Source organism: Mytilus edulis, chromosome 3 (assembly GCF_963676685.1).
Source record: "Mytilus edulis chromosome 3, xbMytEdul2.2, whole genome shotgun sequence".
Taxonomy (NCBI): Eukaryota; Metazoa; Mollusca; class Bivalvia; order Mytilida; family Mytilidae; genus Mytilus; species Mytilus edulis.
The window spans coordinates 64,326,954-64,354,925 of NC_092346.1; the positions used below are offsets into that span (position 1 = coordinate 64,326,954).

The window sequence follows — 27,972 nt, forward strand, 5'->3', positions numbered from 1 at the left end:
GATTCTTCATTTTTGGTCCCGTTTTCAAATTGATCTACATTAAAATCCAAAGGGTCTAAAATGAAATTAAGTTTGATTTTAACAAAAATTGAATTCTTGGGCTTCTTTGATATGCTGAATCTAAACATGTACTTAGATTTTTTATTATTGGACCAGCAATAGAAAGAAATTTTCCATTGCACAGTATTGCGCAATAGGAAGAAATCTTCAATTGCACAGTATTGTGCAATAGCAAGTATTTTCAGTTGCACAGTATTACGCAATAGCAAGAAATATATAATTGCACAATATTGTGCAATAGCAAGAAATTTTCTATTTTTTTTTTAGTTATCTTTCTTTGTCCAGAAAAGTAGTTGAATCAACTTAAATCATTGTTTTATACAATATACAATGTATATTCACTTTTACTACCAACTGATAAATTAAAACAATCTTTACCATTCAGTGATAACAAGCACTTTTTTTTACCTTTTGTTATTTTATGATGTATTTAAATGAGTAGTTATTGTTGCAAACTCCATTAGAAATTCGAATTGAGATCAGTTTTGGAATAAGAGAAAGGGGGGATGTGAAAAAAAATTGGGGGGGGGGGGGGGTAAATTTTTCTCATTTCAGATTTCATAAATAAAAAGATAATTTCTTCAAACATATTTTTGAGAGGATTAATATTCAACAGCATAGTGAATTGCTTAAAGGCAAAACAAAAATTTTAGGTTTATTAGACCACATTCATTCTGTGTCAGAAACCTATGCTGTGTCAACTATTTAATCACAATCCAAATTTAGAGCTGAATCCAGCTTGAATTTTATGTCCATACTTGCCCCATCTGTTCAGGGTTCAACCTCTGCGGTCGTAGAAAGCTGCGCCCTGCGGAGCATCTGGTTGATACCGAATTTGATCAACAAAATATTTAGTGAGGCATTATTCTTTTCATCGGTAATTTGTATGTTTCTCTCAATATAATATGAAATTACAATCTATAATGACAAAAACAAGCCCAACATATGTTTACGCCTATAAAATTTGAAAGTGGGTTCCAAAATTATGCTTGATCATGCTTTAACCAAAAAAAAAAATGCACAACATCATTAGCGAAAACCAAATTGGATTTAAAGAAAAATCCCGTGACTCACAACATCTTCACCTTAAAATCTATTTTTCGAAAAACTAAGGATTTTCTTATCCCAGGAGTAGATTACCTTAGCCGTATTTGGCACAACTTTTTGGAATTTTGGGTCCTCAATGCTCTTCAACTTTGTACTTATTTGGCTGTTTAACTATTTTGGTATGAGTGTCACTGATGAGTCTTATGTAGACGAAACGCGCGTCTGGCGTATTAAATTATAATCCTGGTACCTTTGATAACTATTCTATAATAGAAAATAAGAAAAATAAGAAACAGATGGTGTTTGCTGCCTTTGCTGAACTCAGGAAGGCTTTTGATACAGTTTGGAGAAATTTATTATTTTATATCCTTTTGGAACTTAAGGATGTTTGCTTGTCATGTTTGGGAATTTTTGTCAGATTTTCGAAATCCTCGGGTTTTATCCATTTGAATGCCTTAAAAAAATTTGTCCATGAACCCCCATTTTTCTTTTTATAAATCTTTAATTTACATGTATGTCACAGGGTAAATGGCCACTTGGTCTTTGTAAATAGGGCGTCGACAGGTATAATTATAAGCCATTTGTAAAAGTCTTATAAAATCTAATTTATCTTTTAATAGTTTTTGAGAACTTTAACTGGTCAATGATAAAGCTATGAAAAGTCAAGAGAGAACATTTTCCCGCCAAAATTCCAATGACTAATATCTTGAAAACAAGCACATTGACCAATTTTATTTTTTTTTTGCTTTTTTTTTTGCTTTTTTGATTCCTCAATAAATCCCCTATCAATATATACTAGTTTTATGGAAAGTTATTTATTTTGAAACTTAGCAGCAAACATCCTAAAATAATCCTGTAAACTTTTTAAGATAACTCATTCCATGTACGACGATACTGCATGTAGAATTAAATTCCAAAATGGTCTCAGTGAATTATTCGTCTCCAACCGTGGTGTTAAACAGGGAGATGTATTCAGTCTGTTATTATTTAATCTTTACATAAATAATCTGGTTAAAAGTCTCCAAGGTGCTAATACAGATCTAATTGTAATTGGAGACACAACAATAAATTCCCTTTTATTTGCAGACGATATAGTTTTATTATCAAATTCTGAAAAGGGATTACAAACAGCTTTAAATGCTCTTAGTGATTTTTGTCAATTCTGGAAACTAGAAGTCAACATAAACCGAAATCAAAAGTCATTAATTAAAGATTAAAATAATTCAAGAAATAATGTGTGGAATAAAACCGGCCGCATATGGTAAATGTTTTGCTCATTGTTGAAGGTTGTACGGTTACCTGTAGATGCTAATACCAACGCTGTTTGTACAATTGAGTTGTCTCATAGGCGATCATTCCGCAACTCCTTAAAACTAAATAATTCAAGAAATCTTAAGTGGAATAAAATCGGCCACAGGGCCGTGAAAAAAACAGTAAACGAGGTCTGGCAAGACGATACAAACCGCCGGCATTTTTAATATTGGCAAGTAGGTGTTCTTCTGGTAACAGAAGTAACCAAAGTTCCTCTAAGGAAAATTAGAGTGAACGAGGAGCACGACCCCACACTGACGCTATAGGCCATAATTGAATAACGCTTCCTCGGACGGTACTCGGAGGATAGAATTCAAAACTGGTAACATGATGAACCGGCCGCTCCGGAGAAAGAGAAAGCCATTTATAAAGGGGGGAGGAGGAGGAGGAGGGATTGAACAAGCTTCCCTTTTCAAACGTTAAAAAATTTGGAAGTGAGGTCACAATACGATAAAGTCACGTGACAGACACGGTCAAAGTTCAAAATGCAAAGATAAAAGGGGGGACTCGAGAATTAATACGGAATTATAACTTTTATTAAACCTGTATTATCAGTAAACCCATAAACATTATTATATTTAACTCAAATGGAAAAACGCATAATAATTTTTTTAAATATTATAATTAATGAATTCTGGAAACAGTTAACTTTAAATGTCAAGTTAAATCATAAGTTGCTATCTTGGCCTGAAACTGCAGCACACATGCAGGAAATCTAAATCTGTGCAGCTCATTGCTTGTTGAAAAGGGTAGAAAAGCCTTTTTTTAATAAAAAAAAAACCCAATTGGACTGAGTAACCAATTATTTGACTCCCTCGTTAATTGTGCCTATGATTGCTCTATACGGTAGTGCAGTATGGGGAATAGCTAGGCAAATAACACAGGGATTCAGATCCCTTTGAACACTTGCAGTTTAAATTTATTAAAGAAATTATAGGAATACATTGTAAAGCATCAAATGCTGCATGTTTAGCCGAGCTGAATAGATTGCCTTTATCAGAGACATATATATTGAATATCTTCAGCAATTAAAGTAACGCGTATTAATTCAATTCAATTCAATTCAAAGTTTTATTGCCATATAAACTATACAGTTTGTGACATATAACAACAACAAAAACAAATAAAGACAATAACTAAGTAACTCAATATATATACACAAATTCAGGTAAATATAAAGGGTCCCCTGTCCTCAGTTCCATTGACTTTTTTATAAAGGATCCTAGTTTATTCACCTGTGTTGGTGTTGATGGGTTATTATTTAACTTAGGTTTAAATGAGATCTGGTATAACCAAGACAATTTGATTATTGGTACAAATTTATTATTATTTGTAAAAACAAGGATATATGATCAAGCAAAACAGACTTTGAATGATCAACTGAACGTTTCATCCAAGTGTTATTTATATAAATATATTGTCAATAATGTATGTTTACAGAATTATCTAACTAAACATATGAATTTTAGAGTGTATTTAACTCGCCTTACATTGTCATCTCATAATTTGTTTGTTGAAGTAGGCCGTTATCATGGGGTAAATAGGTTAGATAGAAAGTGTACTCTTTGTACTTTGAATATCACTGAAGATGAATTCCATTTTGTTTTACAATGTGATAGCTATAGAGACTTGAGGAGACAGTTTATTACAGCTTTTACATTAATGCTAGCAAGACAAATCTTTGTTTGGCTTGCTTGCTTTGTTTGTATCAGTGTTTGCTCAAGCATGGTAATTAAGATAGGCGGGGCTTCAGCTTGAATACTTAGATTGTATTGGACGTTATGTCTGAGGTGAAGGACACTTAATTTTAAAACATCACATGACAAATATTCTCACATGTTTTCTCACCTGTAAAAATACAATAATTTGTCAATGAAAGAAAAATATAAACTTTTTTCTTGTATGAGGCTGAGAAACTGGCCTTCAACATTAATTGACCTAATATTGTTTTTATAACATAACAATCTATTAGTTCAGTCAGTTATTTCCATGTCTGTTCTTCGATTATGCAAGTCAAGAAAATATTCCAAAAAATGGGAAACAATTGTATCGACAAGAGAAAATCGAGTGCACCTTTTTTTATGTTAGGGTGTGTTTGAGATGAATATTTTGTCTTGAAAATGTACAAAACAAGAGTATTTGATACATCATCTCGCTTCAGACTCCATCATTTTATATAACAAAGCTACAGGTTGACTTCATAACATAAAAAATCACAGTACTTAAAGATGAAATTATAGGGGTCAAGTGAAATACCTATCCAGTGGATCACAAAATCAGAGTAGGTGTGTTTGAATAGCTATTTTACTAAAAGTGCTTGACGACAGTCTTTAAGTTGGATCTCTGAAGAAAAAAAATTGTCTTCCGTTTCTACGATTGTGAAAATGAACTGGCGTAATAGGAAGATAATTTCGACGAAGTAGAATCCTGTCTGTATTGTATATTTAGAGGTAAGGAAACATGTGAGAATAAGTATCATGTGATGTTTTAAAATTTAGTGTCCTTAACCTCCAACATAACGTCAAATAAATTTTAAGTATGATGTATACAAGCTGAAGCCCCGCCTATCTAATTACCATGCTTGAGCAAACATTGATACAAACAAAGCAAGCAAGCCAAACAAAGATTTGTCTTGCTAGCATTAATGTAAAAGCTGTAAACCTTATTATTATAGACGTCCATCGTCGTTCAAATTAGTGCAACTTCTCAGCACTGAAAATGTAAAAGATTTGCGTAATTTGTGTAAATTCTTGTTTAATGCACTTAATCATAGGACCAAACTGTTATTGGTCAATACTTGATATTTATTTGCTTCTCTGATGTATTATGTCATGTTGTGTTATAGAAATGTATTTGTATTTATTGCACTGATAAGCATAATGTGCTTAAAGTAATAAAGAATTAAATTGAATTGGGTTAAGTATTATATATATAACTTTGTCATTGTCAGTGAGATTAGCAAATGAATTATTTTCTCTGTTAATGCAATTAAAATATGTTAATCTAATATTTGAATTATGAGAACAATTTATTAAGAAATGTTTCTCATCATCTAGTACTTTGCATTTTTTGCAAAGTCTCTCTTCGCGAGGAATTTTAAAATGCCGTCCTTCTTCAATTAATAATGAATGGTCACTGATTCTAAGTTTTGTAATTAATTTTCTAAATTCAAAGTTTGGGTTAGAGAGGTAAGGTTTGATCAATAGACTTTGGCTCAAGTCCTTTATAAAAATTTAATTTACTTTTATCATCAATAGATTTCAACTTATCCATCAACAGGTTGTTGTAATATGAGTTTATTTTGGGTTTAATATAGCTTTTAATATTTTTTAATTGTTTTAAATTATTACAGGTTTTTAGTCTATCTATATCGATGTTAGATTCAGAAAGACTATCTTTTAATTAATGCTGAGACTACTATAACTGTGGTATAGTAGTCTCAGATTAATGAGAGCAGCATCATGTTAAATATATGGCAAACCAAAGTGGACAAAAAGAGCTATTTTTTAATATTAAAAAATCATTTTCTAATATTAAAAAATGATTTTTATACGACCGCAAAATTTTAAAAATTTTTCGTCGTATATTGCTATCACGTTGGCGTCGGCGTCGTCGTCGTCGTCGTCGTCGTCGTCGTCGTCCGGCGTCCGAATACTTTTAGTTTTCGCACTCTAACTTTAGTAAAAGTGAATGGAAATCTATGAAATTTTAACACAAGGTTTATGACCACAAAAGGAAGGTTGGTATTGATTTTGGGAGTTTTGGTCCCAACATTTTAGGAATTAGGGGCCAAAAAGGGCCCAAATAAGCATTTTCTTGGTTTTCGCACTATAACTTTAGTTTAAGTTAATAGAAATCTATGAAATTTTGACACAAGGTTTATGACCACAAAAGAACGGTTGGGATTGATTTTGGGAGTTTAGGTTTCAACAGTTTAGGAATTAGGGGCCAAAAAAGGGCCCAAATAAGCATTATTCTTGGTTTTCGCACAATAGCTTTAGTTTAAGTAAATAGAAATCAATGAAATTTAAACACAATGTTATTGACTACAAAAGGAAGGTTGGTATTGATTTTGGGAGTTTAGGTCCCAACAGTTTAGGAATTAGGGGCCAAAAAGGGACCCAAATAAGCATTTTTCTTGCTTTTCGCACCATAACGTTAGTATAAGTAAATAGAAATCTATGAAATTTAAACACAAGGTTTATGACCATAAAAGGAAAGTTGGTATTGATTTTGGGAGTTTTGGTCCCAACAGAATAAGGGGCCCAAAGGGTCCAAAATTAAACTTTGTTTGATTTCATCAAAATTGAATAATTGGGGTTCTTTGATATGCCGAATCTAACTGTCATGACTGTGTATGTAGATTCTTAACTTTTGGTCCCGTTTTCAAATTGATCTACATTGAGGTCCAAAGGGTCCAAAATTAAACTTAGTTTGATTTTGACAAAAAATGAATCAGTTAGGTTCTTTGATATGCTGAATCTAAAAATGTACTTAGATTCTTGATTATTGGCCCAGTTTTCAAGTTGGTCCAAATCGGGGTCCAAAATTAAACTTTGTTTGATTTTATCAAAAATTGAATAAATGGGGTTCTTTGATATGCCGAATCTAACTGTGTATGTAGATTCTTCATTTTTGGTCCTGTTTTCAAATTGGTCTACACTAAAGTCCAAAGGGTCCAAAATTAAACTTAGTCTGATTTCAACAAAAATTGAAATCTTGGGGTTCTTTGATATGCTGAATCCAAAAATGTACTTAGATTTTTTATTATGGGCCCAGTTTTCAAGTTGGTCCAAATCAGGATCTAAAATTATTATATTAAGTATTGTGCAATAGCAAGTCTTTTCAATTGCACAGTATTGCGCAATGGCAAGAAATATCTAATTGCACAATATTGTGAAATAGCAAATTTTTTTTTAATTAGAGTTATCTTTCTTTGTCCAGAATAGTAAGCAAGAAATATCTAATTGCAAAATATTGTGCAATAGCAAGATTTTTTTTTAATTGGAGTTATCTTTCTTTGTCCAGAATCAACTTAAATCTTTGTTATATACAATATACAATGTATATTCACTTTTTACTACCAACTGATAAATTATAATAAATAACATTCAGTGATAACAAGCAGTTTTTTTTACATCTTAATATTTTATGATGTATTTAAATGAGTAGTTATTGTTGCAAACTCCAGTAGAAATTTTAATTGAGATTAGTTTTGGAATAAGGGAAAGGGGGATGTGATTAAAAAAATTGGGTTCAATTTTTCTCATTTGAAATTTCATAAATAAAAAAGAAAATTTCTTCAAACATTTTTATGCCCCACCTACGATAGTAGAGGGGCATTATGTTTTCTGGTCTGTGCGTCCGTCCGTCCGTCCGTCTGTCCGTTCGTTCGTCCGTCCGTTCGTCCGTCCGTCTGTCCCGCTTCAGGTTAAAGTTTTTGGTCAAGGTAGTTTTTGATGAAGTTTAAGTCCAATCGACTTCAAACTTAGTACACATGTCCCCTATGATATGATCTTTCTAATTTTAATGCCAAATTAGAGTTTTTACCCCAATTTCATGGTCCACTGAACATGGAAAATGATAGTGCGAGTGAGGCATTCGTGTACTGAGGACACATTCTTGTTTTGAGAGGATTAATATTCAACAGCATAGTGAATTGCTCTAAGAGAAAACAAAAATTTTAAGTTCATTAGAACACATTCATTCTGTGTCAGAAACCTATGCTGTGTCAACTATTTAATCACAATCCAAATTTAGAGCTGAATCCAGCTTGAATGTTGTGTCCATACTTGCCCCAACCGTTCAGGGTTCAACCTCTGCGGTCGTATAAAGCTACGCCCTGCGGAGCATCTGGTCTAATATTAAAAAATGATTTTTTAATATTAAAAAATCATTTTCTAATATTAAAAAAACCTTTTCTGATATTAAAAATACATTTTCTAATATTAAAAAATAAGATACTTTATGATATTAGAAAAGTTTTTTTTTAATATTAGAAAATCATTTCCTAATATTAGAAAATCATTTTTTAATATTAAGAAATCATTTTTTAATATTAGAAAATCATTTTTTAATATTAATAAATAGTGTTTTTCTTTTTTAATATTAGAAAATGATTTTTTAATATTAAAAAATGATTTTCAAAAAGAAAATAGCTCTTTTTGTCCACTTTGGCTTGCCATAGGCTATTATAAATAAGATTATTCAGAAATATTTACTTAAAAACAAAAACTATGGTTATGGCAACAAATTACAGAAAAACTACAATAACATATATGGGATACCCCTCTTTTCGATATATCGCCCCTTCCAAACAAGTTTTAAAATAGTTTCTAAATTCCCAAATCTAAAAATAGAAAGTAGACGCCATTTGTTAACAAAAGCCACCAGAAGCAAGGAGCGTCACAGGAGTGTGGAAGATGATGTGGCATAATTTGTACTTTGAAATGACGCGTTCTTTACACTGAAAAGGTAATAGCCGAATAGGTGTGTTCTCTAAAGGGAAAAAAATGTAAAATAGATCATTGGTTACCACTTGAAGATAGACTGCGTAGAGAGGTCAAATTCAATTCAAAAAATAGTTTTTGCCTTTGGCAGTTTGGCGGTTCCTATGGTTTGAATCCCCCCCGTAAATTATTATCGAGTAACATAGTGGTGAAGGGAAATTGATCATGTGCAATAATCATATGCACAAGTGCATGACATGGCTACACATATATATCCTGTTTGGAAATTCTAGATTAACTTTTAACCATGCTCTATAGGCTTAGGTTATTTATAGCTTTCAGTCTTGCATAAAAATTTATTATAAATTACTTTATAGTTTATTGAAATCATTTAAATTAGTATGTCATGTTTACAAAAGCAAATACAGCAGGAAACATACTAAAGTTAAGCAAAGATCTATTTTTAGACCTCATTATGTTAACAATCACTAAATATATATCAAATATTGGTAAAACCAACATACAATGGTTGCAAATTGCAAATTCTGGAAGGGGCAGGGTTTCAAAAGCTTATTTAAAAGGTACAGACTTTTGTGGTAATATGAAAAATATAAGTCTTGCAACATATATAAATAAAGCATTTTTTTTGTTAAAACATCGAATAAAATAAGTACTATAAATAATGGCAGTGGCTATTTTCTGGCTCTGACAAAATAGCCTCTTAGGTGCATAGCCTCAATGCTATTTTGCTGGCTCCGGCAAGATAGCGATTTATATAGAGTTTTGCTATTTTGCTGGTCTTATTTCAGATTTTGAATCAAGACTATATGAAAAATATTTTTAAAGGAAACTATTTATGCACAAATGGTATTTGTGGCTAGATGTCAATAACCTTTTATTACCTTCCTTGTCCTTCAACTTCGGAGAACTGCACTCATTTAATTACATGTACATACGTTAATTTCTGTTAAACATTGAACGTTCAAATATGGAAAAAAACAAATTTGACTTTATCAAACAAATTTGATTTTCGACAGATATGAAAAGCTACAGCAGGTTGTTGAGCACTTTGAAAACAACAACTATGTGTATCTGAGGATATGTGAAACGAGGACTACAAAATTCATGAAAACCAGACAAAACTTTAATAATAATCTATAGTCTATACAATAAGTTATAGTTATTGACCAAGCAAGTCGGTAAATATAATTTAATCTGCACAGCTTGAGTGACCTACCTTAACCCGAACAACGTAGGAGTTCGGGTTTTTGTGTCATCTCGTGCTGTGCAGATTAAATACATATACCGATTTGATTGGTCAATAACTGTTTTAACACATGACGCAATAAATTTATGTAAACGTTTTAGAAATTTCGAAATGTGGACGATATTCCGCAATCCACGGATCCTAGAAAAGTTTCTTGTAGGGTAAAGACAGGGAGAAATACGATTTTTGGTAGGTTTTAAATTGATAACTTTTTTATATTTTGGCATATTCAAAAATTGTGATTTGATGGTAGATTTTTTTTTTATCGTTTCTGTTTAATTTATTCCCAATTCTTATTTAATTAGAGGCAATTAAGACTTTGACAAATAGTGTACTTTCAAATCGGTGTATGATAAAAAAAAAAATCATAACTGAAAGGGTTATTGAGTTTAGATTAATTGCTTTTGAATTTCTTTCTCCAATTATTGCTTTGAGAAAGATGTTATATTACCTAAAAAAGTTTTAAATAAACAAAAAATACCTTTCTCTTTCCAATCTTTTACTACCCCAGCCCCCAAATTTCTTTCTATCTACTGTATAATTTTTATACGACCGCAAAATTTGAAAATTTTTTCGTCGTATATTGCTATCATGTTGGCGTCGTCGTCGTCTGAATACTTTTAGTTTTCGCACTCTAACTTTAGTAAAAGTGAATGGAAATCTATGAAATTTTAACACAAGGTTTATGACCACAAAAGGAAGGTTGGTATTGATTTTGGGAGTTTTGGTTTCAACAGTTTAGGAATTAGGGGCCAAAAAAGGGCCCAAATAAGCATTATTCTTGGTTTTCGCACAATAACTTTAGTTTAAGTAAATAGAAATCAATGAAATTTAAACAGAATGTTAATGACTACAAAAGGAAGGTTGGTATTGATTTTGGGAGTTTAGGTCCCAACAGTTTAGGAATTAGGGGCCAAAAAGGGACCCAAATAAGCATTTTTCTTGGTTTTCGCACCATAACGTTAGTATAAGTAAATAGAAATCTATGAAATTTAAACACAAGGTTTATGACCATAAAAGGAAGTTGGTATTGATTTTGGGAGTTTTGGTCCCAACAGAATAAGGGGCCCAAAGGGTCCAAAATTAAACTTTGTTTGATTTCATCAAAATTGAATAATTGGGGTTCTTTGATATGCCGAATCTAACTGTCATGACTGTGTATGTAGATTCTTAACTTTTGGTCCCGTTTTCAAATTGGTCTACATTAAGGTCCAAAGGGTCCAAAATTAAACTTAGTTTGATTTTGACAAAAAATGAATCAGTTAGGTTCTTTGATATGCTGAATCTAAAAATGTACTTAGATTCTTGATTATTGGCCCAGTTTTCAAGTTGGTCCAAATCGGGGTCCAAAATTAAACTTTGTTTGATTTCATCAAAAATTGAATAAATGGGGTTCTTTGATATACCAAATCTAACTGTGTATGTAGATTCTTCATTTTTGGTCCTGTTTTCAAATTGGTCTACACTAAAGTCCAAAGGGTCCAAAATTAAACTTAGTCTGATTTTAACAAAAATTGAAATCTTGGGGTTCTTTGATATGCTGAATCCAAAAATGTACTGAGATTTTTTATTATGGGCCCAGTTTTCAAGTTGGTCCAAATCAGGATCTAAAATTATTATATTAAGTATTGTGCAATAGCGAGTCTTTTCAATTGCACAGTATTGCGCAATGGCAAGAAATATCTAATTGCACAATATTGTGAAATAGCAAATTTTTTTTTAATTAGAGTTATCTTTCTTTGTCCAGAATAGTAAGCAAGAAATATCTAATTGCAAAATATTGTGCAATAGCAAGATTTTTTTTTAATTGGAGTTATCTTTCTTTGTCCAGAATCAACTTAAATCTTTGTTATATACAATATACAATGTATATTCACTTTTTACTACCAACTGATAAATTAAAATAATCTTTACCATTCAGTGATAACAAGCAGTTTTTTTACATCTTAATATTTTATGATGTATTTAAATGAGTAGTTATTGTTGCAAACTCCATTAGAAATTTTAATTGAGATTAGTTTTGGAATAAGGGAAAGGGGGATGTGATTAAAAAAATTGGGTTCAATTTTTCTCATTTGAAATTTCATAAATAAAAAAGAAAATTTCTTCAAACATTTTTTTGAGAGGATTAATATTCAACAGCATAGTGAATTGCTCTAAGAGAAAACAAAAATTTTAAGTTCATTAGAACACATTCATTCTGTGTCAGAAACCTATAATGTGTCAACTATTTAATCAGAATCCAAATTTAGAGCTGAATCCAGCTTGAATGTTGTGTCCATACTTGCCCCAACCGTTCAGGGTTCAACCTCTGCGGTCGTATAAAGCTACGCCCTGCGGAGCATCTGGTTTAAGATACGTCCATCTAAATGAAGTTTGATGGTTCTCCAGGTACCCCCCCTGTTTTTGATCCTCATTAAATTCGATCCAAAAATAGTCGCTTTATAGGAATAGATAATCAAAAAGTCGTTAAAAATTCCATTGAGTCTAAAACTAATCCAAATCAGATTTCGTTTATTCGGATATTCTTTGTTACATTTCTTTTTTGGCAGAAATTATAAAAAAATGCTGAAACTATCTTTCAGACTTAAAACACTGATTTAAGATTTATGTTGTACACAAAATATAATAAAATATGTCCCAGCTTTGATAAAAAAAAAAGGAATGAGAAACCTTTCTTTTTTCCTATTTTGAAACTACGATATTTGTACAAAGTTCAACTTTGTTGTTATTTCAAGTCAGACGGCGGATTCAGGGGTAGGGGCGACTAGGTTGTTCACCCTAGGATTAGACAAGATATCGTGTTTTAGCATTAAATTGTCAATATTGTTTTTAGTCGCGCTACACTCAGTGATATTATTTTAATTTTATTGAATTAACGCCCCCCTCAAAATCCAGGAACCGATTTGAACTGTGCAGTATATCTGAGGTAGTTAATGCACACCTTTGCTGTGCATTATCCAGATTATAGCACAGTAAGAACAAAGGGATTTTACCCATGCCATGTGTTAAAATAAAATGTATTATAAGATCAATAAAAATAATTAATATTGTACACATGATGCATAGAAATATAGCTTTTGACAGAATTTATTCTATGAATGCTGAATACTGAAATGTATCTATCTGCATTTTCTGCAATAGTGATGCAGACGCAAAAGAAAAAAAAGTGTTGTGTTCAGTTCATGTCTGCAGTGGCAGGTGCCATGCAGACTTAAAAGAAATTCACAAAATGAAAAAGCAAGACTTGGTTTTGTAAACCTCATAAACATGATAAAGCAGTTTGATGTTGTTAGGTGTTACTTTTTATTTCAATACTAATAGGATATTTGTATGCCCCACCTACGATAGTAGAGGGGCATTATGTTTTCTGGTCTGTGCTTCCTTCCGTCTGTACGTTTGTCCGTCTGTACGTTCGTCTGTCTGTCTGTTTGTCTGTCCGTCCGTTTGTCCCACTTCAGGTTAAAGTTTTTGGTCAAGGTAGTTTTTGATGAAGCTGAAGTCCAATCAACTTAAAACTTAGTACACATGTTCCCTATTGGTTGATCTTTTTACTTTTAAGGCCAAATTAGATTTTTTACCCAATTTCATGGTCCATTGAACATGGAAAATGATAATGCGAGTGGGGCATCCATGTACTTTGGACACATTCTTGTTTAATAAAAGTTTTAATCGGAATGTCGATTTTTTTATATGGGTTAATTTGTATGCTTTGCTTATGCATGTGTATTATATGTTTTTTAAAAGACTTATTTTCTAGTCTTCCTATTTTAAGAAAAAAAGTACTAGTATCTATTTGAATATTTATGCTTTATTTTAGACTTCCATTAAAGAAAAAGAACTACTAGTAGTATCAATCTTTATAGTTTTTAAAAAGACACGTTTTTAGAGACTTCTTAATTTATATGCATGTTTTGTATAAATGTTTAAAGAACACATATTGGTAAAGAGATTTCTTATTACAGTGCATGTATGTTTATTAATTAAGACTGGCAAAATAGCAAAACTCTATATAAATCGCTATTTTGCCGGAGCTGGCAAAATAGCGCCAAGGAGACTATTTTGCCGGAGCTGGGAAAATAGTACAGGTCTAAGAGGCTATTTTGCCAGAGCTGGCAAAATAGCCACTGCCATAAATAATTATATAAAAGTTGAAATAATACAATGCCTTCCATGTACATGTATACAATAATCAAATATATTCTAATGCAATTTGTTCATAACGATAATTTTCACTGGATGTTGACAAATATGTTGAAGGGAAAAATTCCCTGTTCTACCAGTCCATAACTAAGAAAGCCACCATTATATGAATTCCAATATTTATTGGTATGTAATTTCTCACAGAATACATTTAAACATGAAAGCCACGTTTTGAGCCTCAAAATGTTGTTTTTGCCAATATTGAAACCATTTGAAGTGAGCGAAAGGTATAAATGCGTGTAAGATTTATATGTTTGACATATAGTGAGCATACATACATGTATGACCTCACATTGTTTAGTTGCTAAAGACAAGGCAACAGTTTTGCAGACTTTTTATTTATGTTATTTTAAGCCAAAATATTTGTTAAAAGGTATTTATTTTGATATGCTGAGTTAGAATGGACTTTTTTACCCCATTGTTTTTTCACATGACGTTTGCCGTACCTGCTCAAGGGAGAAAATCACTCTCATTTAGATGATCAACAATAATCTATAATTTAGGAGACAACTGTATTATATTGTAAGCTTGACCTTCCTAAAACTTTACTGTCGCAAATTTAGTGTAACTAGGTACACATAGCAGAGCTAGGAAAACGGATATTTGCGACAGCAAAATCAAGTTTTACTAAGGCCAAGCTTAAAATACAATACAGTTACCTCTCAGTTGAGATGACCAATGATAATGTGTTAATGGATATTTTACTTATGAAGATGTTGTTAATTTCATTGACAACGGGGAAGTGCGTTCATAGTTTCTAGCGATTATTTTTCTTATCAATCTTCTGTGCTGAGAAAGGAAATACTGACAAATGGAATTCACAACAGACTGGAAAAAAATATTGTTGAACATTCAAGGGGACACATTTTCACGGTGTCTGTTAACCGTTCAGTGTTTCCAATACACCCATCAATTCACAGCAGTGGAATGAATGTACCGACTCGACATCCCTACGCGCCTCTTAGGCAGTCAGTGGGCCCCAGGCTTCTGAAATTTTTTGGATCTACCACTGATCATTAATTTCAGAGGCACTATAATAGTAAATCCCTAATTTCAACAAAGTTAAAGGTCAAATTCTGATGTGAAAAAAGGTGTTTCTGCTCCTTATTCATTGTTATTGGGCATGTTGGGTGTACTAAATTGTAGCAATCACTAATATAAAAATACTAACTTAACTTTAATTATAGACAAAAATTTATTCTTAGTTAGGTTATTTTCTGTGTCATTTAGTCTCTTGTGGAGAGTTGTTTCATTGACAATCATACCACATCTTCTTTTTTATATATAAGAAGATATGGTATGAGTGCCCATGAGATAACTCTCCTTCCAAGTCACAGTTTGTAAAAGTAAACCATTATACATGTTATGGTCAAAGTATGCATGTATAACAGGAATAACAGGTACATAAATGGTACAGGTTTTAAATTGCACAATTAAAAAAAAAAAAAATACAGTATATGTGTATATTAGAACTGTAATAGTTGTGTTTATTTTATAAGCTGTCATTTATCATGTTTATCAGATATATAGCTCTATAAATAGCTGAATTTTCTTTTTTTTTAAATTTATAGTATCACTTGGAATGCAAGGAAGATGCAATAAATTTTACAGACATACAAGAGCAAGTTTAATTTTCCATGGGAAAATTTATGGAAGCAGCATATTGACTGTTCAAAGACTACTTATTTCAGTATTCAAGCGACTACCATTGAAGGAAAAATTTATAGAAATAAAACATCCTCCAAGGAGAGACAAAAAGATTGTTCAAATTTTCAACTTGATGTACTATAACATATAACTTTTGAACATTTATTAATATTGAAATTATATACATGTAGTTGTGCATTTGCTGTGTATGTTATTGCTTTAATTTTGTGAATTAGCACCCTCCCCCATAATGAGTTCCATGTCATCCAGATCAATCATATCTACTCCAGCGGAAACACCAGAATTTGTTGAATTAGATCTCAGAAACAATAGTTGCCCTATTTGTAATAATGTGTTAAGAGACTGTGTACAGTTGCCTTGCGGGCACAAGACTTGTGAATCCTGTATTGACCAGTTATTTAATAATTCCATTTCGGAAGGAACCTGTCCAGTGAATGATGAAGACTGTTTTGCTTTTTCAAGGAGCAGTGTAAGTTTGAATACATGTACCTATCACATGCACACTTTTATACATTACTGTAAAAATCAGTTGATGAACAACACCAAAAAAAAAACCACAAAAAGTAAGTACCGGTAACTGCACTTTTATTGCTGTTCTTCATCTCAAAGTCACAGTGTGAACTACAAAAAATGTATGTCTTTTTTTATTGTTCTAATTTAACAAGGTGAATTCTTTTTTCCATGGATAAGCTCGATATAATAAAAAAAGTCTAAAAGGATTAATTGATATAACAGATACATGTGTATTAGTACTTAAATAATCCTATTATATACATGTACAATAATTATACATTTGTAGGGTTGAGACACTGTTAGCTGCAAACAACTTGTTATGCTTGCATAAACTAAAACATCTTTGACACTAATATGTACAGATTTAATGACTGTGGTATACATTTGTATATATGAAATGTCAAATCCATTCTACTACTACTAGCTACATTTAGCTCTCCATGTAATGTACACATCATTACTTGTCTGGACTATATATGGAGATTGAGACTGCATATATTTCAGTACCATATCAAAGAAGTTTTGTCAGTGCATTACTTTTTTAATTTCATTGGTAAATGTTCAAATTCTTAAATGATATAATTTCAAACAGCATCTACAAATGTATTATACAGCATACATGTACAGATTGATAAACAGTTTGTGAAATGATTAATTAAGAATATTACCATTGTTTGTAGGTTGTTCCAGATTATGGCACCAGAAGAGAAATTCTTAAATCCAAAGTATATTGTCCATACAAGACAAATGGATGTGCCACTATAATAGAGTGGCAAAAACTTCAGGTAATGCTCAGTTAAAAAGTTTGTATTAGGTCTATTTCATGTAAAGAAAAAAACAAAAGGAAATTTCATATATTTGTGAATAAAAAGACATACAGGGCAATGGTATATATTAATTAGACAGTAACCCAACATGACAATTCCATAAGACATCTGACATTTGCCTGCAGGGCACCAAAAGTCTTCCACGACAGTCAAATGTCTATTCAAAATGTCAAGCTCTTAAACATCCAGAGAGAAAAAATAACAGAGAATTCAAAGATCAAAGATGTATTTTTTTAAAATTTCAACCTTTTATTCTGAATCAGTTGATTAACTGATTTGTTTTATTTTTCAAATACATAATACATTGTAGTTTATTAAATATCTGAACTATTTAAGGTTCCTTAGGGAGCTACCATTTGATTTTTATGGGGGGGCTAGGATGAAATTTGAAAAAAATAGGCAGGACAGGAGTTCTGAGTAAAAAAAAAAAGGCAGGATGAGACACTTTGCAAAAAAAAAAGGCAGGATGACAATTTATCAAAAAAAAGTCAGGACAAACTAATAAAAAAAAAGGCAGGACCGAATAGAGTGAAAAATAAAAAGGCAGGACAGAGATTACAACTAAAAAAAATGCAGGACAAAATTTTTCATCTTAGCCCCCCCATAAAAATCAAATGGTAGCTCCCTTAACACCATATAGACTTCCAAAAAAGGGTTCATAAAACAGCTAATAAATCTAAGACCATAAAATATACCAATTTTAGTGTACATATATGGATAAAATAATTCATGGATTTGTAATCATTATAATTGTTGGCAGGCCTTTTTAAGAGAAGAAAAATATTTTTGAGATATTTTCTGACTTATGAAGTCATCTTTATATTTAAACATGAAATAGTTCCTGTATAGATAAAAAGTAAAGGAAGTAATAATCATTATAAACTTATTTTTTCAAACTATTTTTGAATTCAGTATTAAATAAAGATAAATGCTGGCTTTTATTAAATTGATATTTATATGATGATATCTTATAATATATTTCTTAAAATAAACATACTCCAGAAGTGCAGTAGCCAGTTGGTCAGGAATTTTCCTGTAAAATTTACAACTAAAATTTTCATGTTAGATTAATGATTAAAATTTGTTTTACTGTAAATTTATAATAAACAAACATAATTCTTCTCTATCATTTTCAGTTTTGATAACACAGAAGTGGGAATTTTGAAGTTCTGATTTGAAAAAAAAAGAAATATTTGCCATTTTCCACTAACATTTGAGATAATTACAAAAAATCTTGGATATAATTGGCTCAAGAATTTTTATTTGAATTAAGGGGAACTTAATATTTCCTTCTGTTTAATTCAATCTAGTAGTGTTATAGCCTTTCTTTGTAATCTTTTATTGTTTAGCACATACTACAGTCAGTTAAACTATATTGAAATATATCTAAATACTAAATACAGATTCACTAGTGTTTTATATAATGACTTAAAAATATTGTTGCAATTTACAATTTAAGTAATGTAAAAATTTGCATATTTATTTCAACAGAAGAATGAATGATGCATCTTGTAAATTATCAAGTAATTTTCAAAGATTAAATTTTCAAAACAAATATATAATGTTTCAATAAAACAGAAGAAATCTACAGGTCAATATATGATCATCAACAATAGACCAATGTATATACAGTGTGTAAGTTCTAAATCACATAGAACCCAAAAATTTGTAAATAAAATTAAACATACACCATTTAAGATATTCAATCTTGTCACTCAACACCAACTTGAAATTCCACAAAAGACATATATCTATAAACTATATGTTATGAATAAAGACACTGACTAAGTTTCTGATTTCTAAAAGGAACATGATACTGAATGTCTTAGCTGTTTACCCCTTCTACAAAAGTGCCCCTCCCAAAGACAGTACATGTACTATAGAATGGATAGCCACTGAAAGCAAGCCTATACATGCTTATATTGAAATTATGTTGTCTGATACTCTTATATCAAGGCTGTACTTCATACTTAAGTATGAACACGATCTAATGCAATGCCTAAAGTCACTGTCTGTAAGAACATTAAATTTTAATGACCTACTAGAAACATAAATAAAGCAAATCTGTATGTATTATTCAAAAAATATATTGTATAATGTTAAATGTTCAAAGGCAATTTTTAATTACAGAACCATAAAGAAAGCTGTGAACATAAACCTAGAGAATGTCCAAACAGAAATGAAGGTTGTCAAGAAACTTTATCATTTAAAGATTTAACAGATCATATCACCAACCATTGTCTGTACTCTCTTGTATCATGTCCAGATTGTCAAACACCTGTCATGAGAAAAGACCTTCAGGTACAATTAATTGCAAAGCAGAATTACCTATTGGATCTCTTATTTGGCTCAGAAAATTATTGTTTTACTTACTTAAAAAAAGTTTGATTTATAACATTAAAAGAAAAATAAATCTACAATTAATTGGTTTCAATATATTTCTTCTCTATTATTAAATTTCAAATTAATAAATACAATTTATTTCTGAAATAGCTATTTTAACAGATTTTTTTCACGATTTTACATATTATTTTTTTTAAAGAATCACCAAAATGATTGCACAAGATTTCCTATTTCCTGTAAATTCCATTGTGATGTAGGAGTGCTACCACGAGAGGAGGTAAGAACAGTCTAAATTTAGGTTGATTTAGAGCCTGTTGCTCTAAATGACCACTTATAATGCTTGTAAAATATTTTTTTTAATTTTTTTTCCAATGAAAGAGTTAGAAAAACATCTTCAAAAATGGATTTATTTTCATATAGAGTTGACAGGATTTTATGACACCAAAGTTTCATCGAAAAAAGACTTTAGCACTAGGTTTAGTACAATTATACATTAAACAAATACCAGATGACTACTGTTGATCAGGAAACAAGGTAGGAATCTATTTTCCCATTAAACTTTAACAATTATCACTATTCATGTACCCTTTTTCAACTTGAATTCCAGAAAGTAACAATAAGAGCCATATTGTATGTTGAAATCAAATATTGTTTTTTGAATAACAATAAACAAAACTCCTTGAGGGTTGTGAGCTTGCTAAAGAATTTTGATTTTTAATTAATATATCATTATAGATGAAAGTCCATGAGAATGCATGTCCAAAGAAGCTTACGAAGTGTCCATATTCCAGTGCTGGCTGTGCCTTTGAGGTAAGTGTTTTTGATTCCTTTCATGAAAACCTTAAAAATATAAGAAAAATAGATCAATATTGTTTTCAATTGAATATTTTGCAAAGCAAAGGCTCAAAATTCTGAAAAAAATATAATTCATTTAAATATGGAATATTGTTAAAAAAAAAAAATTTGAATTTTTGTTTTTTTATTTCTATTTTCTTTTCATTAGGTAACAGAATAATTCGATCATGTTTAAATAATATGTGTAGTTGTCTAAGACCCTAATAATTGTTGACATGCTGCAGTCATTTTTACTGTAAAATTATCAAAGGAATTTCTTAAAATGTACTTACCTACCATTGAGTATTTTTAGAAAAGCTGTGTAATATTGTTTTATGTCAATATCAAGAAAATATATACAACATCTGTGTTAATCATATTTATTGTCAAAGTTCTCTCTCAGCATTCATTTTTATACGACCGCAAAATTTGAAAAATTTTTCGTCGTATATTGCTACAAAATGTATCACGTTGGCGTCGTCGTCTGCGTCATCATCCGAATACTTTTAGTTTTCGCACTCTAACTTTAGTAAAAGTGAATGGAAATCTATGAAATTTTAACACAAGGTTTATGACCACAAAAGGAAGGTTGGTATTGATTTTGGGAGTTTTGGTCCCAACATTTTAGGAATTAGGGGCCAAAAAGGGCCCAGATAAGCATTTTCTTGGTTTTCGCACTATAACTTTAGTTTAAGTTAATAGAAATCTATGAAATTTTGACACAAGGTTTATGACCACAAAAGAACGGTTGGGATTGATTTTGGGAGTTTTGGTTTCAACAGTTTAGGAATTAGGGGCCAAAAAAGGGCCCAAATAAGCATTATTCTTGGTTTTCGCACAATAACTTTAGTTTAAGTAAATAGAAATCAATGAAATTTAAACACAATTTTAATGACTACAAAAGGAAGGTTGGTATTGATTTTGGGAGTTTAGGTCCCAACAGTTTAGGAATTAGGGGCCAAAAAGGGACCCAAATAAGCATTTTTCTTGGTTTTCGCACCATAACGTTAGTATAAGTAAATAGAAATCTATGAAATTTAAACACAAGGTTTATGACCATAAAAGGAAGGTTGGTATTGATTTTGGGAGTTTTGGTCCCAACAGAATAAGGGGCCCAAAGGGTCCAAAATTAAACTTTGTTTGATTTCATCAAAATTGAATAATTGGGGTTCTTTGATATGCCGAATCTAACTGTCATGACTGTGTATGTAGATTCTTAACTTTTGGTCCCGTTTTCAAATTGGTCTACATTAAGGTCCAAAGGGTCCAAAATTAAACTTAGTTTGATTTTGACAAAAATTGAAATCTTGGGGTTCTTTGATATGCTGAATCCAAAAATGTACTTAGATTTTTTATTTATGGGCCCAGTTTTCAAGTTGGTCCAAATCAGGATCTAAAATTATTATATTAAGTATTGTGCAATAGCAAGTCTTTTCAATTGCACAATATTTTGAAATAGCAATTTTTTTTTTAATTAGAGTTATCTTTCTTTGTCCAGAATAGTAAGCAAGAAATATCTAATTGCAAAATATTGTGCAATAGCAAGATTTGTTTTTAATTGGAGTTATCTTTCTTTGTCCAGAATCAACTTAAATCTATATGTATATTCACTTTTTACTACCAACTGATAAATTAAAATAATCTTTACCATTCAGTGATAACAAGCAGTTTTTTTACCTCTTAATATTTTATGATGTATTTAAATGAGTAGTTATTGTTGCAAACTCCATTAGAATTTTTAATTGAGATTAGTTTTGGAATAAGGGAAAGGGGGATGTGATTAAAAAAATTGGGTTCAATTTTTCTCATTTGAAATTTCATAAATAAAAAAGAAAATTTCTTCAAACATTTTTTTGAGAGGATTAATATTCAACAGCATAGTGAATTGCTCTAAGAGAAAACAAAAATTTTAAGTTCATTAGAACACATTCATTCTGTGTCAGAAACCTATGCTGTGTCAACTATTTAATCACAATCCAAATTTAGAGCTGAATCCAGCTTGAATGTTGTGTCCATACTTGCCCCAACCGTTCAGGGTTCAACCTCTGCGGTCGTATAAAGCCACGCCCTGCAGAGCATCTGGTTTTTTAATATAATACATGTATATTTTTTTTTACACCTTAAATGTTGAATTTCAGGGAAAAGAAAATGAAATTCAAGACCATGAAAAATCAGCACTTGTTTATCATCTGTCTTTAAATCAAGATTATGCCAAAAATATGGAACAACAAAACTTCAATATACAGCAAGAGATGCAGGTAATAGTCTACAGAATTTGAAAAAGAAGCACTGCCGTATATATTTTCTTATAAACATAAATCCTTCCAAAAAGTTAATTGCCTTCATACCAAACCAGAATAACAAACTAATGATAAATCTATAGAAAGTGAAACATGTGACTGACAAGTAAACATCAGCAAATTAAGGCAGTAAGCTCATGTTTATTGAGATAATGAATATCTGCATTTCTGAATTTCTTGTTAGTTTGGGAAGTTGAGGATAACTCATTTTCCTGTTTTAATGTTTTCAAGGCTGTTTCATTTCTGGTTGGATATGAGGGTTCATAATAGGGATAGACTTGCATGACATGGGCACTTTTATATGATAAACTTGGCTTCTGCTGCATCCAAAAGTGAACTTTGGTCATGAAACTAAAAACATTTTGTAATTTTCATTTTCAAAACTAATTATAGAATTACTTATCAATATTCAACATTTAAAAAAAAAATAATCCATTGGCCCCAATCTTCCTTTACACTACAAATAATGTCTTAGTTTACAGATAACCAGAACATTATCAGTAGGATGTAAACAAGGCAGCATATCAGAAAAATGAGGCAGTGTTTAGATCAAATATTCTAAAGTATGAACAAGATATATACAACAATTTTTTTTTACTTTATTGTCAAATGGAAATTAAATGTTGGTAATAATTGTAGTTCAAGTTGAGTAAAATGAGGTGTTTTTGGTTTTGCCTTACATAATTTGAGTGTTAAGTCAGAAACATATATATCTTAATAGATCACAAATCTTTAAATTTTAGGGTACTGAATTTATCTGTAAATGTATAATCTATAATGAAATAAAACAGAATGTTATAACATCATTTCATATGTAGCTTGCTTTTTATAATTATCCTTTATAAATGCTGCAGTCTAGTTAGTTGATCATGCCTGAAACTGAAGCAAAAGTAAATACATAACTTATATAAAGTAAACGAAATATAATAATACATAACTTGGCTTCTTGTAAAAAAAAAGTATATTGGGGGATATAGAAGGCAATGTTGTAGCCAAATGTGTATGATGTTCTATGATTTCTGTCCCTTATCACACCATTGCATATGACGATGTACACAATTTATTATATATCACTTAAGTCTCACCATTGTTTTGCATCATTTCTTCAAAGGGAAGACATTTTCTTCTACAGTTTGAAGGAGAATGAGCCTTGGTTTTAAATAATTGACCAGTGAACTTTAAGTAAACTGTAGCCAGATACATCTTTCCTTGTGGGTACTTGTTAATGTAATGGTGTAGTAAATCACAATTTAAAGATGTAATTGTTTATCATTGATCACCTGGATTGTAAATTTTCACTGGTTTACTTTGAATGCTTTACTGAAATAATATTTATCAAATCCCTTTTGCACCATTTTTAGAAAGTCAAATTTAAAAGATGAGCTTCTCCCTTTTCCTTTAAAGAGAAGTAAGAAAGGAATTTAGGCATTTCTTGACTATATATCAATAGGGCTAAAACGCAATGCATGTATAATTCAGATTAAATTTTCTATTCATGTTTCACATTTTTTAATAAAATCATGTGAGACATTTGTTGATTTGTAAACAAAATAAAGAAGATTTCTACATAGACAGTAGAGACATAGGCTCCAAATGAGAACCTTTGTATACTAAAGGTAGCATTCTAAGAAAGTATGAAATATTCTCCTTTTGATGCTGACATTTTATTGTTCCAACAAAAAAGGTTTTTTTTTTTAAAAAAAACTTTTGATTGTCTGATTAGAATATATATATCTATAATACTAAAATTACGAGGTCCTATTTGTCAGCCGTCATCACGTAAAAACAACGAATCAAAGAATTCAACTTTATATACAACTAATATAGTACAAAGGTGCAGATTAAAAATTACACCACTCCAGGCCCTTTTGTTTTCCACGTAATTAATATCGCCAATAATTAGGAAGTTCCGGGTCAAATCCGATACGATACCAATAGTATAATCACCTGTTACCAATTACCTTATCTGTACGTTCCGCATCTGACAGGCGCACCACCAAACGGTGTATTCAGGATTAGTATGCTATATAAACGGGTCATAATCACAGGGTTGACACTACTTAATTGTCAAATTGTTACCTATTGTAGTATTTTAATAGGACAATGCTGTTGATTAAAAAATACTCCATTCCAGGACCTTTTGTTTTCCATATATTTAATATTACAAATGTACCAATAATTGATAAGTTCCAGTTCGATGGGTTCAAACAGAAAGATTTGAAAGCAGAGAAAATTGTGTATCTTATAATCGGCATGACTTTATCAGATGACAGTACTAATACTAAGATAAGGCTTGCGCATAGTTATATACTTTAATTCAGTCACAGACCCGCGATATCACGGGTGTGTTCTAGTTTTAATTAAAGAGACATTTGATGAAGCCAGTATGAACATAAAAGACATGGTAGATAAGAGAATGCAGTTGTCCCTTATCACCAAACTTTCAGGAAATTCAAAATTTCAGCTTTCATTTTGTCTTCTTCAGGAAATAAACAAACACAAATACATGTAAACATTTTTATTATACTTTTTCCAAAGAACCATATGATTTGTTTTGTATGAACTTCAAGGCTTATGGCATTTTATGAATTTGGGAATGCAAGGAAAGTTGAACTGTGTTAAGATGGATGGTGTGCATGTTATTACAAACAAATTTATGTCGTAATGTGTGAAAAAAAAAAATTCATTTGTTTATCATCAGATTTATTATAATCATTGTTTTCACATATTGTGTCGTATGTTTATTAATTTCTTAGAATTTTAACTTCAGCAAAATTCGTTCAACAAGAAAAATACTACAGGAAAAGTGCACATTTCTTGAGATAATTATATTAATGTACTAATGAAATGATAATTTCATAAAAAAAAAAAACTAACTAGTGATGCATATATACTAATGGTGAGAGGAAAAAAGGAGGCAAATGTTGTAGATTTCTTTAGTAGCTGTATAAAAAAAGATACCAAAATCAGATATTAAATCTAAGGAAAACAACATACATTTGTGTATCAGATGGATGATAAAAAATGTAGTCAACAGAATAAAACTTCAGCAATCGTATTGAAGAAGAACCCTGTAATTGCTACTCTGGTTTTATGATACCTGGGATACATCATATTTGACAATATTAGAAAGAGATATTCAACAGTTCTTGGAGGATATATCATACCAGTATTTGAATGCAAATTATCAATGGAGAATTGAGACTGCTTCAAAATTGCAACTTTTGCTCAGCTTTTAAAATTTAGTCAGACTGTACCTTTAATCTGCAGAACATAACAATTGGTACTTTGGTTTTAGAATACCTAGAATACATCATATTTGACAATATTAGAAACAGATATTCACAACCGTTCTTACAGGATTTCCAACTGATGATTTGCCGCAGGCTGAAGGAACTTGCATCAAAAAGCAGGAAAATTTAAAAAGAAGATGTTTGCCAATATTTAGTGGACAACCACCTTACAATAACTTAAATAAGATGAAACACTTGGTGAACTGCTGCCAAGGGCAGATTGTTTTTTGTGAGTTAAGTCAACAGAAAAGTGACTACATAGAGAGAATTGTTAGATGCAAAGTAGCATAAAAAAATAGAAATAGAAACATTTATAAAAAGAAAAATTGAGAAATAATTCAGTTTCAGAGATGGCACAAAGGAAAAGAAGAGGAAGGAAGCCAACTTATATGCAATGGCATTTAAACAGGAATAGAAATGACATGAAGGAACAAAGGAGGAAGGAGGTCAACAAGTATTTGCAATGGAATTTTAGCAGGAATAGAAATGACATGAAAGAAAAAAGGAGAAAGGAAGCCAACTTAAATACAATGGAATTTAAGCAGAAATTGAAATTGCACTAAGGAAAAAGGAGAAAGGAAGCCAACTTATATATATGCATTGGAATGTTAGAAAAATAGAAATGGCACAAAGGAAAAATGGTGGAAGGAAGCCAACTTATATGCAGTGGAATTTGAGCAGAAATGGGAATTGCTAAAAGGTTGAAAAGAATAACAATCATTAATCCTATCTGAACTTACAGATTGTTTTGTTTGCTTAGTCATGATTTGCTTTTAGATTTCATTATAAATTTGGTACGTAGACTGAGATCTGCTTAAATGTAGAGATGCACCAAGTTCAAACACTGGATGTTTGTAAAGTCGGTTTGATAAATAACTTTGCAACAGTGTTTCCCTTATTGTATTCATTATATTTTAATTATCAGACATCCTTTCAGAAAGATTTTTTTTAAGGTTAATCGTATAATTTGGTTAACCATTCTAATAAATTGGATTCTTGCACTATTTCAGGATATGATTTGGATTGTTTTGGGAGAACACTGAAAAGCTATTGTTAAAATTTAAGCTATGTGTTGTAAGGAAAGTGTTAAATGTCTAGTTCGAGATAACAGTAATGGAAGTTCATTTTTTCTGTAATGTAATTGTAGAAAATCGTTGTTGGGAATAAGGCAGATGATGTTACAGTGTATGAAGGCTGGAATTTTTTATATTGACAATATTTTTCAAGCATTTAAATTATTCATCCATTGATCATCTTTTTTATTGCATACATTGTTATCCTTACTTATATATCTAAGTATTGCTTATTCATTTACATGTTTTTTGCTTATAAATGCATTTGTGAAATGATCAAAATGTTGGCCATCCATATCAAGTTAGAAATTTATACAGAGGTGGTGGTACTTTTTGTTTTTGTAAAATTATTGGTTATGTTATTTTTATATGATATGTATACATGGTATACAACTATGGATAAAACCACAGTGAATGAAAATTCTGATTTTTGTCCATCTCTTTTTAGAAATTAATGGTGTCATGGGAAGATATATATAATGTTCTTTTAATCAAGAAAATCAATTTAAAAAAAAAAAGAAATACTTAGTTTTAATGTATCAACTTATACCCTTGTAGGTTAGATAATTTCTTATCCCCGGCTTAGTATATATCTAGGATTTTGATTGGTTAACGCACGTCGTTACAAAACCCATAGCCCCTGGGTGTTGCTAACCCATATCCCCGGACGTTGCTAACCATTATCCCGGGGAACTTCACGCAAGTTTTCCTAAGTTCCATGATTGCTCCTTGTGAAATATTGAATTCTGTAAATTATCCATGATGTTTGTAATTAAATATTTAA

General features: G+C 30.8%; 1 protein-coding gene across 2 annotated transcripts in view; it reads left to right on the top strand.

Annotated features, from left to right (window-relative positions):
• Positions 1–27,972, top strand: part of LOC139514445 (TNF receptor-associated factor 3-like) — a 48,073-nt gene that overhangs the window by 7,052 nt on the left and 13,049 nt on the right. The window contains exons 1-7 of one of the 2 annotated variants that reach the window (XM_071303730.1): positions 8,785–8,892; positions 15,909–16,474; positions 17,199–17,303; positions 19,476–19,646; positions 19,888–19,965; positions 20,424–20,498; positions 22,661–22,780. In XM_071303730.1, coding sequence (XP_071159831.1) covers positions 16,235–16,474; positions 17,199–17,303; positions 19,476–19,646; positions 19,888–19,965; positions 20,424–20,498; positions 22,661–22,780 — 789 coding nt within the window. In that variant the 5' untranslated portion in view covers positions 8,785–8,892; positions 15,909–16,234. Of the gene's footprint in view, positions 1–8,784; positions 8,893–15,908; positions 16,475–17,198; positions 17,304–19,475; positions 19,647–19,887; positions 19,966–20,423; positions 20,499–22,660; positions 22,781–27,972 lie in introns of those variants that run through there. The other variant, XM_071303729.1, reaches the window with a different exon arrangement.